Raw genomic sequence first — 21030 nt, 5'->3', positions numbered from 1 at the left:
ATGCCTAGCATCAGATGAAATTGACTTCCATAAAACCAATTCAAAGATTTAGAATATGAGGAGAATGAAATACAACTCATTATGTTGCTGTACTGAGAAGTCGCTGCTGTCCTGTTTTCATATATCATATTCCAGCCTACGGGAGAAGCAAGTGATCTATTTCCAGGCCTCCACTGATCTGAAGCTGGAGGCCTGGAAGAATGCCTGAATGGACCTGGGGTAATTATTTCTCCATATTTTCCAGCCCTGTGGAAAAGGTCCTTTCTTCAATTTGACATTTGCATAAGATGGCAGTGGTTGAAACTGAGACTGCACTGTTTTAAGGGATCATGGGTATAAACCCACATTTTGCCATTATGTTGCAATATATCCATGCCACTCTAATGCAACAGATTTAAACTGTTCCAAACATGAATTAGTGTTTTGTTTACTAAGCTTTTAAATTAGTGAGATTTTGCTATAGTAATTTTAGAATTCTGATGGTTCAGGAAACAGATTTTCACATGTATATTACTTTGTGTGAGCTTTTGAGTTGGTAACTGTGATGAGTGTTTTCCTAAACATGTCTGTTGAGTTGCATGCCTATTGATTCTTCATAAGTTTACTTAGATAAAATAAGAGAATACTTGTCTGTGAAACTGCATCCTAATAAAAGCAGACAGCTGCTTGGAAGATAGTGGAAATTCAACAGGAGTCATTTCATGGAATACAGAACTAACAAGGAGAAAACAGCAATTTTCCCTTCTTCCACTTACCTTACTTTCTGTCTGCTCACTTTTAAAAAATGCATTGCCAGCAACCCTTAGGTACTTCACTGAGTGGTTATTTCTATGTCTAAGCATAAACAACAAGCATTGGTGGAATAATTTGTGTAGTGTTTAACACAGCACATCCCTTTTAATGCCTGATGTTCTTACATGGTTCCTTTTGGAATTTTCAGCAAAATCACTGGTTAACAACCAGGAATTGAAATTCTTGTTGTTCTTTTAATCCTCTTTCACACCAGCACATGTATATTTCCTAATAAAAAGCTGAAAGAACTGCAGATGCTCTAAATCAGAAACAAATACAGAAATTGCTGGAAAAGCTCAGCAGGTCTGTCAGCATCTGTGGAGAGAAATCAGAAATTTCTTCGCAGATGCTGCCAGACCTGCTGAGCTTTTCCAGCAATTTCTATGTTTTTCTCATTGTTACTTCTTGTCAGCCAGATTTATCCGTTAGTTGCTCTCATGTTGTAGTGTTTAGTATTTATAGAATGATCGCTATTTTAATTTCTTACTCTCCCTGGTAGTTGAGTTTGGTTATGTTTTTAAGCTAATGTTTCAGTGACAAGTACTTGCCCAATACATTCAAATGTGTTGGCTAATTGGAAAAACCTGAAGGTTACATTTTAAGAGAATTCTAGATGCTCGGAAATGCATTGTCCACATTCAGGAGACATTGGATTGCTATGTTATTAACGTGACCAGTATTGTTCTGTTGTACTCTAGCCAAAGGCATAAATTGAGATTAACTCAATATCTCAGCCTTTGGTTACTGAATATCCTTTCTAGACATCAGCTGACAGGTTTTTGTTAATTACAATGCCCATTAAAATTGTTTTGTAAATTTGAAAAATGAATATTACATAATGATATGAAAGGAATGTATAAACCTGAATGTGCTGCTTAATACTCCTTCCTGAATCTGATATCTTAAAACAGAAGAAAAATATCCATACTATATAATAATCACCTGCTGAGGTCTCTAAGTTACTATCACTTTTCAGTTTAGAAAATTGGACTTGGTGATATGACGAATCAGTGTACCATTTCTTCATCTTTAACTTGAATATAAGCAAAACAGGACAAATGGAATGAACATTGTCTTTGCTGGTTAAAAGGCCACCCCCAGCTTCCACCCCATTGTCCACGGAATGATTTTAGAAGAATCTTGTGCAAGTTCTTGTGGCGTGTAGGTTCACAGAAAATATCAGTTGATGGATGTGTGAAGAACAGAAATACCATTGATACTGAATTGAAGGAGATAGATAGGTCCAACTTTATAATGTTTTTAAGTGGGTTATCTTTCTGACCTAGACATGCTTAATTTCAAGATTTCTCTCCTTGACAAGAAAAGACAGAAATTAGAACAGTCCATCAGCTGTGATCTGTCTTATAGCTTGTCTTGTCCATGAACAAGAATGCAAATAGTGAGAGGTTGCGAAGCATAGTCATAACCAAATGGTTAAAATAATGGATTTGAAATGTTTTGGGGTTTCCCACGCAGGTTCAAATCCTGTCAATTACATTTCTCAATAAATCTGAGCGTATAAATGCCTGTAGCGATAATTGTGGCGCAGCGAGAACATTCCTATCTCTGGACCAGAGGACCCCAGTTCAAGTCCTACCTGCCTCAGAGTGGGACACAACACTCTGAAAAGATTGTCCAGAAATAATTATAAGTGAGCAGCTTATGAGGAGCTGTGGTGCCTAGTGCTTGTACCAAATAATTAGAATGGATAATAGGCTTTTAGAAGGTTAATACTATTCCAGATGGAAATGCAAAGGCATTGTACTGGCTATTGACATTTTCCACTGTTCCTGTCAAGATACTGTTCACAATTAAAAACATTTGTGTTGTCAATTGTCATTGCCCTAAGCTGATGATATGGACCTAGCGTTTAGAATTGCTATAAAGCTTGTACTGAGAACTTGCCATTGCAAGTATCAAAGTAGCATAAAACACAATGATTCATAAGAAATTGTTGTTCCACACATTTGGGATAGTACAATTGCTGATGCAGGTTTTTTCCCGATAATTTCCCAGCAAATTCTAATGAGAAACAAGTTGAACTAGAGAGACATTTTCCAACTGACAGACTTTTTGTAAAGATTTATTTTATGACTGATTTTTGGTGCAATGTACAGTAAACATGCCAATCATTTTTTCAAACAATATTTAATTTAGAAAAGCATTTTTTCTCTTGCACGCATTTTAAATACAAATTAAAGTCTACATTTCTAGTTCAGAATGTATACTACGTAGACCCATGTTAGTTTGCAGTACATATGTGATAATATTCACACTTCTAAAACATATATATATATTTGCTGGGAACAAGTGACTAAATGCATATTATCCTTGTTGAAGAAATATCAGAGGTGCTATATTTTGTATTTAAACCTGTCCAGATCTCCAGTTAGTTTTGTGTATTAGCTTCAGCCCGTTTAAGAGTGGAATTTTAAATGTTTTCCCAGTGTAAGTTATGCAAAATAAGATGCTACATTTTTCTGTTTAGTGACATTGGTTTTATTTTTGCTACTTCTTTCTCATCTGTAATTCACATGTTAATGTTATGAACTGGCATGAAACGAACATCTGTTTGTACTTGAGTGGAAGAGACGCTGACTAAAATTTAGTCCAGCTTCTGTACATTCAAGAACAGTAAACTAAAAAGGCTGGATATCTGAAATAAAAATGGAGAATGCTGGAAACGCTCAGCAAATCAGTCCACATCTGTGGAGAGTGAGTGGAGTCAATGTTTCATGTCAATAATCTTTCTTCAAAACAAAATATGAAAATGATGAAACCTCATTGACCTGTAATATTTACTCCATTTCTGTCCCTACAGATGCTGTTTGACCTGAATATTTCCAGCATTTTCTGTTTTTTTTTCAGATTTGCAGCATCCACAATATTTTCTTTTGTAAGAAGCTCACTTTGCCCCACCCCCAATAGGGTGAACCTTGATTGGTAAAGCTCCCTAGTCCTGTCAATATCCAGCATTTCAAGGGAGATGAGGACAGCTTTGGGGAAATGGTAAGTGGCATTGCCTCCAGGGCAGGAGGAGTAGAAATGTTTCCCATGCCCCACAGAGTTTGCTGTCTTTCCTCATTGGCCAAACATCCTTGCACCCCGGCCACCCCTTCTCCCAACCCAGTCAAGGACCAGACCAACCACTTCCACCCACCCACCCACATTCATTCACCGGCAACAATGCTACCAGTTCCCAAAGCCTCTTCACATCATTCCCACCTGACTGGGAGCCAGGCACGTCAAAATAGGCAATTTTTATGCAGGGATCCTGTCGTAAAGATACACTATTTGGAGTCAAAATTCTATAGCATGCAGGGAATGCTGGACTTCCAGCCTAAAACTCCAACAATCTACGCTATATATATATATATATAAAAATATATACAATAGCCTCGTCTTGCCTGAAAGTATAAATACTATGTTATCCACTTGCACTCTTAAAAATAGTAGTAATTTCAAACTAGCATCTGCAGTGCAATTGCATGGGACTAAACTTGTATTTTATGTTCAGCTTTGGCTCTGGCTCCTATTACAAGAGTCGACAATTTCTCGGACTCGAGTCACAGTGAAATTTCATCACGATCCAGCATTGTCAGCAACTGCTCGGGTGACTCCATGTGTGCTGCTCTACAGGATGAAAGATGTTTACCACAATCTCACAGTGTCCCAGATACCGTGGAAGCAACTGGAGGGAGAAATGTGCATCCAGCAGCCAGATCTGTACAACCTTATACAAGGTAAGATGGTGCTCATTGGACAGAAAGAGACATTTTACTATATGCTTTGTGAAATGAGAGAGTTACTTTATGTTTTGCACACTGCTTATACAATTTTAATAGAAATAGCACTAAATAGCAAATCAAAGCTTTCAGTGGACCAGCTGGAAGCAGATGTGGACAGAAAACAAGTTTTCATAATGTAGGATTGCACTATTTGTTCAAATGTTCAAGGAGAAAGTTGCCTCAGTAAATTTTGTTACTTGAGAAAGTAGTTACTACTACTTGTGTAAACCAAAATTAATAACACTTCCAGCTTGCAACAATAATAGTAAATTAGATACTTAAATCTTAACCTTGGTTTACTGGTGCTGTGTTTCCATTTTTTCCATTTTTGCTACCATTTTAAAAAAATTATATTTTAACTAGCTTATTTGTAATAATGTACAGCCTTTCAAAAAATTTAAGATGGGTATTAGCCTGGTTTGCTTTATAATTTCTACCTCCTCCTGTTCTCCTACTTGTATTTTTATGACATTTTATATTTATATTTTATATTTTTGAAACTTACGGGAATTTGTTAACATCGTCTACTTGAAATAACCAGATAGGATAACCAGATATTCCTCAAGGCTCCCTATTATTGTGTGCCATTACACAATGCACTGCGACAATAAATGCTTTAAGTTGAGATTTATTACTATGTAGAAAATTCAGGCAGAGTTCAATCCTACTGTAATGAACTGTCTACTGCCTAGAAAAAAAACTATATTGAAAGCAATATGGGGAGGTTCACTCTATTGATTCCTGGGATGAAGGAGTTGTTTTAGGAGGAAAGGTTGGATGGGTTGGGCCTGTATTCATTGACTTCTAGAATGATGAGATGTATTGAAGTACATAAGATTCTGAGGGGATTTAACCAGGCTGGATGGCAAGAGGATGTTTCCTCGTGAGGGAGAAACTAGATCTAGGTGGTACAGTTTAAAGAAAGAAATTAGAAGTATCATTTTTCTGTAAGAGTTTTGTGTAAATGGGAATTCTCTTCCCCAGAACGTGGTAGAGACTAGGTCATTTTTTTTTTTTTAAAAGCCAGGTTGGATAGATTCTTGCTTGTTGCTTAAGAAAAGTATAAGGAAAAGCCAGGGAACAACAGATCGATGAGACTGATGTCAGTGTTGGTTAAGTTGTTGGAGGGGATTCTGTGGGACAAGATTTACGTGCATTTGGAAAAGTAAGGACTGATTAGGGATAATCAACATGGCTTTGTGTTTGGGAAATTGTCTCGCTAACTTGATTGAGTTTTTTTGAAGAAGTGACAAAGAAGATTGATGAAGGCAGAGCTATAGACGTACGTATGGACGTCAGTAAGGTGTTCGACATGGTAGACCGGTTAGCAAGATTAGATCATGTGGAATCCAAAAGGAGCTAGCCAGTTGGATACAAATTTAGCCTTAGGGTATGAGACAGAGCTTGATGGTGGAGGGCTGTTTTTCGGACTGGAGGCCTGTAACCAATGATATGCCACAAGGATCAGTGCTGGGTCCACTGCTTTTTGTCGTTTATATCAATGATTTGGATGTGAGTATAGGAGGTATAGTTAGTACCATTGCAGATGACACCAAAATTGGTGGTGTAGGGGACAGTGGGAAAGGTTATCTCGGAGCACAATGGGATCATGGATCAGATGGGCCAATAGGCTGAGGAGTGGCAGATGGAGTTTAATTTAGGTAAATGTGAGGAGTTGTATTTTGATAAGGCACGACAGGGCAGGACCTATACAGTTAATGGCAGGGCCCTGGGGAGTGTTGCCGAACAAAGAGACCCTAGGGGTGCAGGTGCATAGTTCCTTGAAAGTGGAGTTACAAGTAAACCGGTTCATGAGGAAGGCATCTGGCATGCTTGGCTTCATTGGTCAGTGTATTGAGTATAGGAGTTGGGATATCATGTTGCAGCTATGCAGAACACTGATGAGGCCACTTTTAGATTATTGCGTTCATTTCTGGTCTCCCTATTATAGGAAAGACGTTGTTAAACTTGAAATGGTTCAGAAAAAGATTTATAGTGATGTTGCCGGGATTGGAAGGTTTGACCTATAGGCAGAGGCTGAATAGACTGGGGCTTTTATTGTGGGAGCATCGGAGGCTGAGGGGTGATCTTCTGGAGGTTTATAAAATCATGAGGGCCATGGATAGGGTGAATATCCAAGGTCTTTTTCCCAGGGTAGAGGCATCCAAAACTAGAGGGCATAGGTTTAAGGTGAGAGGGGAAAGATTTAAAAGGGACTTGAGAGGCAACTTTTTCACGCAGAGGGTGGTATGCGTATGGAACGAGCGGCATGAGGAATGGTGGTGGTGAGTACAATTACGTCATCTGGATGGATACATGAATAGGAATGGTTGAGAAGGATATGGACCAAATGCCGGCAAATGGGCCTAGATCAGTTTAGGATATCTGGTCAGCATGGATGAGTTGGACCAAAGGATTTGTTTCCATGCTGTACCGCTCTATGACTCCACAAATATGACCAGGGAATCAAAGGGTTTAGAAAGTTAACCATGATCTTATCTAATGGCAGACCAGGCTTGAAGAGCCAAACACAGAAAATGCTGGAGACAAAATGCAGGTGTGGCAGCATCTGTAGAGACAAACTGTTAACATTTTTGAGTCTGGAATGACACTTCAGAGGAGCCAAATGGCTTACTCCTGTTCCTAATTCATGTGCAGTGAGTGATCATAGGATAAAAAAAATCACACAAAATTCTGAGTGTGTATCTGAGACTTGCTGTCCATAATCCTCTCTCTGAACCTGGAGAAAATGATCACATTCATGTTTTACAACATAATCAGATTCCTCAGTTTTCTATTTATGTATTGCATTTCCTTTGTCTTGTCAACATATTTTTTTATACAACATACTTTAATTGTGGTGTTGGTGTCTCCATTGAGCTGTATTTAAAGGGTTGGTACAAGTATTCTTTTTAAATTCATCGATTCCCAGTCTGAATCTTACGTTCAGAGTAAAACCTTTGTAACATGTTTTTTTGTTTTCATAATTGCTTATTTTGAAACACGTAAAATTACCATTCTATCACTCCACCGCTCTTCATATTAAAAAAAACTTTAAGAAAAAGCCAGATTTTGCATAAATATAAAACCATTATGGAGTTATACTTCATGCAATAAAAATCATTCTACCTATGCACATTGTAAACAATTTATATTTTGGGTTGTTATCGTGGTTTATTTTGCTTATCATTTGCATTGTCTACATTACTGTTAATAAGTTTGTTAGTGTTAAAAATGGTTTGAGTATCTAGTCGTTAGTCTCATTCACCCTTATTTGAATGCACTTTTGGAAAAGGTCTTGTGTAATGATCTTTAGTCATGGACATTCAAAGTCATATTTATAAAGTTGTTCATGTTCAGGATATCTATTTCAGTAGATCTAACATGACCACCATCACATTTGACATCTATGTGGGTTTACTGGAAGACAGAATTGTGATCATTTCATCCTTATTCTTTAACACATATATAAATCACACTGATTTCAGAGTGCACCTCTTGGAACTCGCTCTTCGGTACTTATTAGAGTTCAAAACGGATTTAAAATATAACAGATTTCCAAGTAACAAAATGTTACAAAGCTGTAGAAGTGGCGTTGAGGCTAGGCTCAATAAGTTTTTTTTAGACAGTGGAAGGAAGGAGACCAAATAATGGATTTGGCACAGGCCCTTCTGAATGAAGTCAAGTAAAAGATTAATTTACTTGATACTGTATCATTATCATTCATTTATACATGTAAATAAATTTGCACGTCCACCATTGACTGTGGTATCAGACGAGCATTTGATCAATCAAGCACGATAAAATAATCTTGATGAACCCATCAGGGCGTAATTTTACATGGATGCATTCATCAATGATCACTTGCAAAATATTTATCGTAAACCATTGCACTGACATCAAAGCTGTATTTGTATCTTTTCGCCACCTTTCCCTTAAGACATTGCTTGAATGAGAAAAAAGCGATTTATTCTGCAGGGTTTCAGAGAACACTTGGGAAATTTGGGTTTTAACTGTAGGAAGTTAATCACCAACACAGCTAAAAGTTGGTCAACCATAGGCTAAATAATAGTGACACATTTGTTTTCCCCTTCAGTTCTTCTGTAATTTTAAGTACTGAAAAGCGAGGGTGCCTGGTTGTGGATTCAGCAGTCACATCTTCAAGTAATGAAGAGTTGGCCCGCGAACACAATGATCACATCTCAATTGATGCAGCGGACAGTGGCCGTGGAAGCTGGACTTCCTGCTCCAGCATCTCCCATGACAGCTTCCAGACAATCCAAAATCAGAAAAGTTGGGACCTACTAAATGCATCTAAATATACTCATACTTTAGATGGACCAATTGCAGAAACTGAACTGACACAATCTTGGACCACAGGCTGTCACTTAAACTCTGGAGACCTGACTAAAAGTACTTGTCCGATTCAGTCTAAAGACACCATTGAATATGTTCATTCCAGGGAAAGCTGGACACCTTCAACAAATTCTCATTTGGACAAGTTTGAAATGGATTGTGGGACTGCAAAACGAATAGACTTGCACGAGACTACAGTTGAAGCATCTGGGCGCAATGCAAGTGTTTCAAACTCTAAGTCAAACACTGATCCCTCTTACAAAGCTATTACTTCAAGCACAGAAAAGGGTCTTATTGGTAAGAGAAACTGCATGTAATTATCTCATGTTTATAATGTGTTTTGACACAAATCAGTTAAATGACTCTAACAAGTACAGAATTTACTGTTATCCTAGTGAACTTGATTGTCAGATGTTTTGTAGTCTATTCCTAGTTATTAACAGATTACTATGCTAAAGATTTCGTTCGACTTGAAATTATTAAATTTCACCGAAAAGATGATGTAATAAAATATTGAGGTTTTGGGGTGCAAGGAATAAATGATATGTAGCATTAGATTTCTCAGCTAAAATGCATTCAAGATATTCTATAAAGACTGTTTTTGTCATCCCAATCTTTGAAGCGCTGTATAAAGTCCATTCAGCAAAGGAACATAAAGGATGCCTGGAATACAGTAGAGGTTTAATATTAGGGGTGAACATTGAAGATGTTTGCAAGATTGGACATTGATGGCATTGTGTATTCAATGTAGCAACAGTCTTGGATTTACTTTGACTGATCTCATTTATAACTATGATGAGGTATTACTGTTTACAATATCATCTTGGAAAGACATAACGAGATTAAAGCATGTTTCTCTGGGGCTTCATGAATATCTGTTGAAGATGGAGGACTACTTAATAGTTGAATAATTGTAAGAGATCTTGGTTTTATAAGCAAAGACATAGAATGTGAAAAGGAAATTATGCTAACCTGATGCAAGTCACTGGTTAGGCCTCAACTAGTGTAATGTATCTGATGCGAAGCATCACACCTTTTCAAAGGTCATCAAGGTCAAGGCAATGGTGCAGAGGAGACATGCCAGAATTATGTCAGGGATGAAGTTCCTCAATTATGTAGAGAGGTTAGTGAAATAGGATTGCTGTACTTAGAGCAGGGTACATAAAGGGGAAAATGAATACAGATACTAAAAATTAATGACAGACTTTGGTTGAGTAAATGAAGATAAATTGTGTTCACTGGATGTGGATCAATAACGCCAAAATCTAGATTAAAGTTAATTGGCTAAATCGAAAGAAGGTAAATGAGATGAAAAGTTTTCACACCAAGTTGTGTTATATTGTGCACCACTTGAATGGTTACAAGATCAGATTCAGTAGCAACTTCGAAAATAAATTGGATCTTTGGAAAGTAAAAGTTTGGAGAAATTTAGATTGTAAAGCTTATTCAAAAAGTTGATACAGGTGTAGTGAACCAAATGGCCTTCTGCTTAGCTGTAAGATTTTAGGTTACCATTTTTTTTACTTTAATCAGAAGTGTTGTAAATAGAATGTAGAGATTATGCTATATTAAAGCAGAGTAAGCTGGAAACAGTTAGCAGGTCTGGCAGCATCTTGGGGAGTGTCACATTTCATCAGAAAGATTGTCAACCTGAAATATTAACTGTGTTTCTCTCTCCACGGATGGTGTCACACCTGCTTAGCATTTTCAATTTTACTGATTTTAATTCGATGTCCAGTACCTGTAGTATTTCACTTTTGCATAAGGATATGATAGTTCTGTTACATGTTGTAACTCTGACAATGCCAGTACTTTAGAATAGATGTCACTGCTGCTGCTGTTACTTTGATTCAGTTTAGAAATTCTTTTATATATTTTAACCTCTTAACATTTCATATCTTTAAATTTTTTGATCTCATTGACTTTTTTCTTTCATGAATCTCATTGTTACATTAATGATTATCTCTTATGCTAGTGTATTGTGTTACTGCAGCACAAAGGGATGGTAGGTATAGAGAGCCACCACCCACTCCTCCAGGATACGTGGGAATTCCGATAGCAGACATTAAGGAAGGAGGACATCACCATCCACGCCTAAAACCTCCGGACTATAATGTGGCATTGCAGAGGTCACGGATGATAACACAGACGTGTGACCCAACTAGACTACTGTCGGTTCCCATTGCTAACCAACCAACATCAAGCAACCAGCCTAAAGCTCTGGGCCTACCTCACTGGCACAAAATCTCTGAATCCGACCCCAGATTAGTACAGCTTAACCATCAGGATCTTCAAGATAACGAAGATGATGGTAGGTTGCCCATCTGCAAGAATCCTTAGGAGCAAAATAAGTAACCTGTAGCAATTAGTTAAATTAGCAAATGGTATTCATCAGTCATTGTGTGTAGTGTCTGGAATCAATTTAGTAGAACACCATGTGTTACAATGTAGAAAAAGCATATGAAATTTAGCTGGTCTGAGCAAAATCCTTTTAAACCAGTTTTGCAATAGACGTTTTTGTCTGTACTTTTGGGATAAATCCCAACTTTTTCTCTTTTGTCTACTCAATATCACAACAAGAAGTATGAATGTATTGATTGTTCTTTGACTGGTTTACTCAAAATATTCCATCAAAACCAATGTAATCAGGCTGCCTGAAAGATCTCAGCAAGATCCCAGAGACAGAGCTCCTTTGGACTTTCTTTCTTGCTTTCTTGCTTGCTTGCTTTCTTGCTTTCGTTTCTACTTTATGTAGAAATGTCTAGCTAGGCTCGACTTCTTCCTGTGACAAAGCAACTAAGATTAAGGAATTAGTGCACTGTCAGATCACGCATGTGCCTTGTCATTGAGGTGTTGATCCACAATATATTGCCCAATGTAGCACTTATCTATTTCTATAGATTTGTCACAAAAACACAAACGTAACTAATTACTCTTTTAAAATTGTGAATATGTAGAGTATACGTCAGTTATATTGCTGAAGCTTCTACTAATCCTGCCACCAGCACAATTTTAACCTTGCTATGCATCCATCCTATGCATTTTAACCTTACTTTTTAAACATTTCTTTCACATTTGAAACTCAGTTACTCTTTCATTGTTACACTGTTCATGCTCTGTGGTGATTTCCTTTTTAGTAACATGTTCTGTACCCTCCATTTACAATCCAAGGAATAATATGGCTGGTTAAATATGTCTAATTTTTGAGCATTTTTTTTCCAACGCTATTCTCTTTAGCAGTAGTTTAGGTCTTTCATTAGCTGCATGTCTGGTTACAGGTATGTTTTGTCTATATTCATCTATTCCACAAAGCAGGATTTTGTTATTCATTTTTATAATTTGGATCAACAGTTTTCTGCAAATTAACTGCAAATTATTTACTTATTCTACGAGAATTATATCACAATTACCATTCAGTTTTTTTAAACCCTTTCATCCCTTTATATGGGGAAACAGTGGTGGAGTGTCAATGTCACTGGCCTAGTATTCCAAAAGCGCAGGTTAATGCTGTGTGAATGTGGCTTCAAATTCCACTATCGCAGATTGGTGATATTTCAATTCAGTACAAACTTGTAACAAATATCTAATGGTCTAAAACCTATCTGGTTCACTAATGTCGTTTTGAGAAGGAAATCTGCTGTCCTTATCTAGTCTGATTTACATGTGACTCCAGACCCACAGCAATATGTGACTCCTAACTGCCCTCTGAACAATTGGGAATGGACTATTCAGCTGAATGAATGTTTTTAAAAATGTGAAGAATATTGTACGTTATTGACAGTTAATACCTTCTTTAATACTAAAAAGATGCAACATTTTTCAGATTTTATATGTATTAGGAAGAGCACGGTTAAGGAGGTAGCAAACTAGCAGGAATAGACTGGTTTGCTATTTGATAGAGTATGCATAAATGGGAGGATGTAACAAGTTTAGCTAGACTAGTATTATTAGTATTCGGGATGTGATCTTGCTAATACCCTGTACAACTGAAGCATAATTTATGCTGAAGCAATTTTATGTTCAATGCCACTTATAGTAAAGGAAAATAAAATAAAAGTTAAAATTTCATTAGCCACCTTAATTACTTGCTATGCCTACACTTTAACCTTCTGTGATTCCTGCATTAGAGCACTTGGATCCCTTTAAATCTTGGAATTCTGAAGTTGTTCTCTGTTTAGGTAGTACTCTGTTATTCTCCCGAGCAAAATAAACAATTTCACGTTTTTCCATATTGCATTCCATCTGCCTATCTATTTCCTGCGACATCCTCCTGTCCTCATCAGAACATACTTTGCAAGCTATCTTTGTGACATCTGCAGATTTAGTCACCATGCCTTTGCTCCCTTCATCAAAGACTGAAAGAAATTGTAAAATGCTGAAGTCCTAGCATAGACCATTGTGGGACTCTACTTGTCACATCCTGCCACTTAACAAAGATCCCTGAATGCATGATGTCTGTTTCTTGCCAGCAAGCCAATCTGTTCATCCTCGTATGCTACCTCCTACACCAGATTCTTCCAAATTGCACAATAACCATAAATTGGTTAAACATGATTTCCCTTTCCAAAAATCGACTCTTCTGATTACCTTGAGTTCTTCTAACTGACCAGCTGTAACCTCCTTATTGACTGATTATTAGACCTTCTCCAAAATAGACATCAAGCTAAATAGCCTGTAGGTTCCTGTTTTCTGCCTTCAGCTCTTCTTAAACAGAGGGGTTATAGTTGCTATTTTTCAGTTTGATAAAACTTTTTCAGAATCCAGAGAATTTTGGAAAATTAACATCAACACGTGCACTTCATTCTAGCATCTTAAAGGAGGTACCTAAGGAAGTCCATAAGGATCTTTCTTCCCCCACCTCCATCATTTTGTTCAGTACCCTTCCCAGGTATTTGCAATTTTACCAAGTTCCTCTTATCTTTCAGCTTTTGATTTGCAGTTATTACTGAGTTTTATTTTGTATCCCCTATAGTCAATGTAGAAGTAAAATGTTTGTTCATTTCACTTGCCATTTCCTTATTGTCTAGTATTAAGGCTCTATCCTCACACTCTAGAGGACCAGTGTTCACTTTACATACTCTTTTTTTCCTTTTAAGATACATGTGGGAACACTATTTTACCTTTCCTTTCGTAATCAGAATTTTTTTTCAATTAACCTTTGTCATTCTCTGCCGTACCTGCTATTCAGAAAAATCATCTGAACTGCCACTCAACTTTATGCAATGATATGTTTTTTTTTCCTTAAGTTTTTAATTGTTTTCCTTCATTACTTTAGATAACTTTAGATACTTGGGTGTTCTCTGGAAAGGTCATTAACTAATCCTGCCACATTACACCATAGCAAGTCTGATATAACCTGCTGGCTGGTTGGTTTCATAACATGCTGCTTATCCAGGTTCCTTTTGTCAACCTGATTTTTTTCAAGTTTATATGCAGATTAAGATCGCCTACGATTATTGCTGCCCTTTTACCACAAGTTCACAATATTTTTTCTTGTTTACTTTGTGCTATATTGGAGTTACTGTTAGAGAGCTCCCAGTATTGACTATTCTTTTCCTGCTGTTCCTGTTCTGCCATCTTTATTATTAATCATAATACTAATTAATGAACCTGCATTTAGTTTAGTACTGCCAGCAAACTTTACCAATACTAATTAAGAGATTAGAATTAATAATTTTTGGTAGTTAAGGGCTTAAACAAATATTTTGTAACCAGTCTGTTCAGAGATACAATGACACAATTCTGGAGCAGATAGAACTTGAGTTTGGATCTTCCAGCTCAGAGGTATGGACACTACCACTGCACACAAGAGCCAATGATGGCCTTTTTATAAAAATATCCTTAATGTCTCACAGTTCCTAACAGCAGTTATTCACGAACCAAATGAACGTATGACTTTGCTGTGATGTCACTGTTAGCCTCAGTTTATCCTCAGTCTGCTCTCTTGCTGCTGTACCCAAAGCTAAAGTGCTGAAACAAATTTAATCTTCGAGCCTTTACTGACTTGGATTTCAACATTAAAAGCATTTCAAATGGCTGTTTTATTTCTGAATGTGGTAATGTTTACCTGTATACATAAAATAGCCTCTTAAAATTGCTTTAGGTTCATTATCATGACTGCTTCTTTGACTAGAAATCTTTCACATTTTTGATTTATCCTTGATGGAAGAGCTTTAAATTGGTATTGCAATTTTATGAATGTGAACTGATAACATTTCTTTCAATTTATAGAAGATGAGCAAGTTTCTGCAGTTTGACCCTTGGAACTTTCAGGTTACCACCGTGACATGGAACACAGGACTCCTAAAGACTACATACTTTCTTTTCCAGAATGAAGGCAGCTGTTTTTTTTTCCATTCTTTTCTGCCTTAAAGTGCATCTTCAACGTGATGTGCTGCATGTGGCAAGACCAGGAGGATCTGACCATGTTGTCTTTGATTGAGTAGTTTTTAAATCAAATATTCTTCAGTTTTCCGGGCTTGTAAAGCAGCACTCTATCTGAAGTATAGTACTTGGTAAAATTATTCTTGCCAAATTGTTTTTAATCTTGGAAGTATTAGATGTTAGACTGCAAGATTGTCTTAATTAATGAATTGAATTGTATTGTACTTTATCGCTAATGCATAATTGGAATGTAAACACAGTATACAAATAACTAGACTGCTTTGGGTTGACAGCTGCAAATCATATATTGTTTTAAATTATGAATTGCACCAAAAATGGTATATAACATTTCTCTTGAATGTGTTTATACCATTTAGTGATTGGGATTAGGTTAGTTCCTATTCAATTTTAATGGAAGCTTCATTGACATATATTTTAATACTGTATTGGCATGGATATTAAGGGGCATATGCAAGTGTGTGATGAAGGCCAATCATTTCACCTCTTAATGATTTTATGAACTGTTCTTCTCCGATTTGATGGCTGACAGGAGAGACCTGCACAAATGTTTAGTTTTGTCCTTTGAGCCGCTGGCCAGTGAAAGGCTGTGCATCTTTTCCAGTCATCAATGGCAAATGGAGGCTCCCACAAGCTTTCCATCATCACATCTACCATTCCTGCTCCCTATCCTGTCCAACATACTCCCAGTATTTTCTGCTCTGCCACCCCAAGGCCAGCCAACATGAAGTTTCAGGCTTACCTGAAGGCCCAAGGCCATCACTGAACAATGAACACCTTTTCCTGAGCTGTGATGTTGTACTGGCAGTGGCCACAGCACCTGGCAGAAAATTTAAAGTGAGATGACTTGGCCAGCTAGAGGTTGATGCACATGCAACATTTATGCCAAGATGCAAGGAGTCCACCCTTAATAGCACATTGTTTTTTTTTAATGGAGCCCTATTTGGTAAATATTCTTGTTGCTTGAAGTGCCTGTGCAGTAGAAGAGCAGAGTATGACATCTGGTGGCATAAATTCATGCATGTGCTTCTCCAATGCTGTGCGCATACACATGACAGGAGTCTGTCTGCACTAAACACCTGTTTTGCATTAAACCAAAGACCGGTGAAGATAGCCCACTTAGAGCTGCAGAAGTGGCTTGTGTGGCAGTGCATCAAATCAGTGGCACGTCAGTTCACTGTCCAAGCTATGCTTCAGATTTGCTGATTGTTGAAAATGTTGTGTTGTGCAACTGCTTAACAAGTTATTTAAAATATATCAGTATTTGCTTGGACTTTTGTACTACACAGGAAATCTTTTCAATTGCTGAGTGTACAGTTTAACTTGTAGTTTATTTTTAACCATACAAATTTGTTTTTTGCACTAAGTGATCAATCCCAGTTTTTCTATTTGACAGTGGATACAGAAAAAAATTGTCCCCAGAATTACCACTTTCAGGCATTCAGAAACTAGCTTTTAATTACTTTTTAGATGGTCTAGTTATTTGTATATGATCATATATGTAACTGGAAAAACTTTATTTTCATCACAAGAAACCTCTTACATTGGCCAATGACTAGTAGTATAATAAGATTACTTGATATTTCTAAACAAAATCATTTCACTGTGGCATTGACTTCACACCTTATTTGGTGAGAAAAGTTTACAAGGCGAGCAAGTTCAATTTATTATACTTAATTATTTTTGCCAGAATTAATTTGTCTCCCAGATTTTGATTGGCCATCAGTTATGGTCAGGATATTTTGGGAACAGTACCTTGTGCCTTTATTGAATAGTAGGGGCAGCAAGGTTTTTGAAACCAAGTAGTAAATTAAAACAAGTACAGTATTATGATTGCCAGAAATTTCCTCCTTAAAAGACTAATACGGTTCCTGCCTCTGAATTGTAAATAAACGGAGATATAAAAAGATAAAACTATATCCTGATTAGTTTTCTTTATATTCAGATTACAGTGTGGCCAGCATCTGCTTGTCCTAATCTGTGACTGTTTGGAAATTTAGCTGATCATATTGATCAGTTTGTTCAACAAGATTGTGTAGTATTCATAGTAGCAGATCTTTGCTGTACTTTATTTAAGTCTAATTTAAAACTCTTCAAGCTTAGGTGATTGTTTGCTTTTTGTTTCAAAAAGTCATTTGTTGATGGTATTTTGGGCTTTATTTTTGATATACATATATATATTATATATATAAATAGATACAAAAAACTGGAGTGCACTTCATGGACTATGTATTATCCAATTAGGCGTATTGAATAAGCTGCACAATCATTATAAGCATACAGGTATTAGAAAAATATTCTGCACATGCTCATTCACAAAAGGAGTCATTGTAAAGTATAATGTAATCAACTAATGTTTTTTCTCATACTTTTGATACTACTTGTAACTTATGTCTTTTAGAAAGACAGTTGGTTGTCTGTATGCTTTTTTTCGTACTTTTATCAGTGATTGTACATATTTGTTATATTTTTGTTGGACAAATGTTATAAAATGTAATGCTTATTTCTTCAGATTCCATTGAAATGAAGTTGTAAACCAATAAATAAGTGATGTATGATCACTGTCTTTTTTAATAGCCCTTTTTTTTTAAATGAGTGTATGTTGGAACCCCAGTTTCATGATTTCCCCATGTTCCACCCTGTTAGCAATATTGCTAAAGGAAATAATTTAATAATGAGCTTCACTTAACGCATACATGAAAGTCAGGTTAATGCTAAAAGCAAGTGGATTTCCTATTTCAAGTGTTGATCATAACCATCAAGTACTCCCAAGTCACAGCTAACAGGAAGACCTTTTCTACATTATCACATCAATTTGCCTTCACTCCATTTTTAGAACAGCTTTCTACCCAATCTTGCTTTTGAAAGGCTGTAATGCAGGGTATTTGACTGTGAAACACTATGGGACATCCTTAGGTTATGAAAGGCTCAGTAAATGCAACTTTGTCTAGAAATGAGATTGCGAAGTTTGGGCAGTCTTGAGTTATGGGCCTTATTGTCAGTTGGGATTAGGTTAAAATGATCCAAATCCATATTGGACTCCTGGAAACGTGCTGAAAGATCTGTATTTTTGTCACTATTTATCCTTGTTTTTAAAGTCTAATCGCATAGCCCAAATTCATTTTAAGACAATTGGAGAAATAATGAAATCCAGCTGTAATGCTACTCAAAAGACCAAGGCAAAGAAGGAACCAAAAATTTGTAAAGTAGCAATCAACTATTTTAATCAACAACAGATAAAAGTTCTATAAAATATTTATTGTTACTATTTGAAACAAAGTTTACAGTACGGGAGGCCATCACATCTTATTGTCTGTGCCAGTTGGAAAGAGCTGTCCCAAATAATTGCACTTCACAGCATTTGATTTGTAGGTCTGGTACCTTAAATGCATTAAGTTTTTTTTTGTTAAATGTTCTGAGGGTTTCTATCTCTACTACCCTTTCAGGCAGAAGGCTCCAGATCCCTGTCACCCTCAGTTAAGCAATCTGTTCAATTTCTGATTATTGAGAAGTGTCAGCACAACAAAATTTGACTCTCAATATGAATTTTAAAAATTGATATATTGCTCTCCCTGTAGTTTGTAAGACTCAGCATCACACCTGAACAATTTTAGGGAATAATTTGAGAAATGATGTGATCTCTGATATGTATCCTTGTTACATCAAGTCCCCATATTATCAACTTTGCATCCCTAAAGAAAATAAACATCCTGGGCACAGCTAACCACCTGTACAAGTCAGTATGGCTAGACATTTAACTCTTTGTTATTGGCTGTAAAGTTTCTGGTATGGTTACTCATTTACTCTTTTCTTCAAAGCCACTTTTTTTTTTTATTAAATCATCCTGTTCAACAAATTGTCTTCTGAAGTTGAGATGCTATTGACAGTTCTTTTGCACAAATGATTGGGATGGGACAATAGAATTAATCGCTTGAATTACTGCTTTTGAGAGCAGGATTAAACAACTCAGTGTGCAGAGATTATTTAAATATGTTCATGTTTAAAGTATAATTCTGATACATTTTCTACAACAATCAGTACAGGCTTTCACACATATCTTCATAAAGATCATGTGCTAACATGAATCATAGCTTGAGTCAAAAGGTTTTGTTGAGTCATTTGCTTCCAGACCTCTGCTAATGCCTTGACAAAAATAGTGGATGCATTTGTTTTAATCTTTTTAAATTCTCTACATTCCGGAAAGATCCCAGCAGATTGGAAAATCTCAAAGAAAAGGTCCTAATTCAAGCATGGAAGGAAGCAAAGCAATCCCCAAATAACTCACCTTGCCTGCACATTATAGGCTAGTTAGCTGACGTGTCATTCGGAAACGACGGGATCTATTTTAAGTATGTGGTATTCAGGAAATTTAAAAAACATAATTAGGCAAAGTAAACGTGGTTTGACAAATGTGTTATTGTCTTTGATGATGTAAAAAGCCTGGCTAAAAGATAAACACTTTCAGCCAAGAATACATGATGATGCAGGGCTGAGAGCTTAGATAACCATGAGACAGTCAAAACAGCTGTGCCCCAAGGAGCACGTGGATTGACAGCTCTGGTTCTGTCTCATCTGAAAACTGCACAGTTTATTTATACACTGTAGAGGTTTTGAGTACTTATAACTTCTGCTATGGAAACCTTAAGAGTTTAAATGACTGTTACTTCTATGGGCCTTGATAAAAAGATTTCTTTTAAAGAAAGTAGAAAGTTATTAGTTATTAAGGTTAGCTTATTGTCACCGTAGGCCTCATTTATCACCATGTAGTGGGTCTGGAATTGCCATTGCTTGGCATGGGATGGGTGGGGGACATAGGTTAGCATAGTGAGTATGAGAAGTTTCTTTTTCAACTTAACGATCAAAAGGTGCCTTACCAGACTACTCTGACAAACAGGCCCACCTCCAGGAGAATTACAGAGAACGAGGATGTGGCTATCCTTGCAATGGTTGAGAATGTGGGCTGTGGGTTAATGATCCAACCAGCCTCCACCATTAAAAGGCCTTGGTAGAAATAGCAAACCCAGGAGTGGTGTCAGGAATTCTGGAATCAGGACCTTGGCCCAATTTTCAACCCTTCAAGGATTCTCCTGACTCCATTAACTCTGGCCTAGAGGCTGAAAGCACTTTATAAATAATAGTGTTCTTATGAAATGGCCTGGGCTAATAAAACATGCAATTGATCATACCAATGTGTTGCAAAATGCATCATAGAATCCCTACAGTATGGAAATGAACCATTGGAACCATCAAGTCTAACCCTCACTTTGAAGGGCATTCTACTCGGACCCAGTGTCCCACCCTGTGCCCACATAACCCACCTAGCCTGTGCACCCCTGGACACTGCACAATCCACCTAATCTTCCCATCTTGGGACCATGGGAGGAAACCGGAGCACCCAGCATAAACCCACGCAGATGCCTGGAGGATGTGCAAACTTCCCTCAGACAGTCAACCCAAGGTTAGGATCAAACCTAGATCCCTGGTACTGAGAGGTGGCAGGGCTAACCACTGAGCCACCATGCCTGCCATTAAATGGCATTACAAATATTGTATAGTTTTGGGGAGATATTTAATGCGAACAGTGTTTCACAATTAATGGACATTCTGTTGATGTTTTCTGTTGACGTTTTCACTGATTTATTCTCCATGTATTCTGCAGTGTTTGTAATTGAATGGACCAATTGTTTACTCA

At 37.0% G+C, this 21030-nt stretch overlaps 1 protein-coding gene across 4 annotated transcripts in view; it reads left to right on the top strand.

The window, feature by feature from the left end:
- LOC109927338 (rap guanine nucleotide exchange factor 6-like) overlaps positions 1–17897 on the top strand; it is a 337005-nt gene extending 319108 nt beyond the window's left edge. For 2 of the 4 annotated variants that reach the window (XM_048603586.1, XM_048603584.1), the window contains 4 exons: positions 4310–4535; positions 8677–9233; positions 10912–11247; positions 15168–17897. In XM_048603586.1, the coding sequence (XP_048459543.1) occupies positions 4310–4535; positions 8677–9233; positions 10912–11247; positions 15168–15193 (1145 nt within the window). In that variant the 3' untranslated portion in view covers positions 15194–17897. The remainder of the gene's footprint in view (positions 1–4309; positions 4536–8676; positions 9234–10911; positions 11248–15167) is intronic. The other 2 variants (XM_048603585.1, XM_048603583.1) reach the window with 1 other exon arrangement.
- Positions 17898–21030: the final 3133 nt, after the last annotated feature.

Source organism: Rhincodon typus, chromosome 12, assembly GCF_021869965.1.
Source record: "Rhincodon typus isolate 14 chromosome 12, sRhiTyp1.1, whole genome shotgun sequence".
In the NCBI taxonomy this organism is placed as follows: Eukaryota; Metazoa; Chordata; class Chondrichthyes; order Orectolobiformes; family Rhincodontidae; genus Rhincodon; species Rhincodon typus.
Note: the sequence above shows the minus strand (reverse complement) of the source record. Positions and strands in the feature narration are given on the sequence as shown.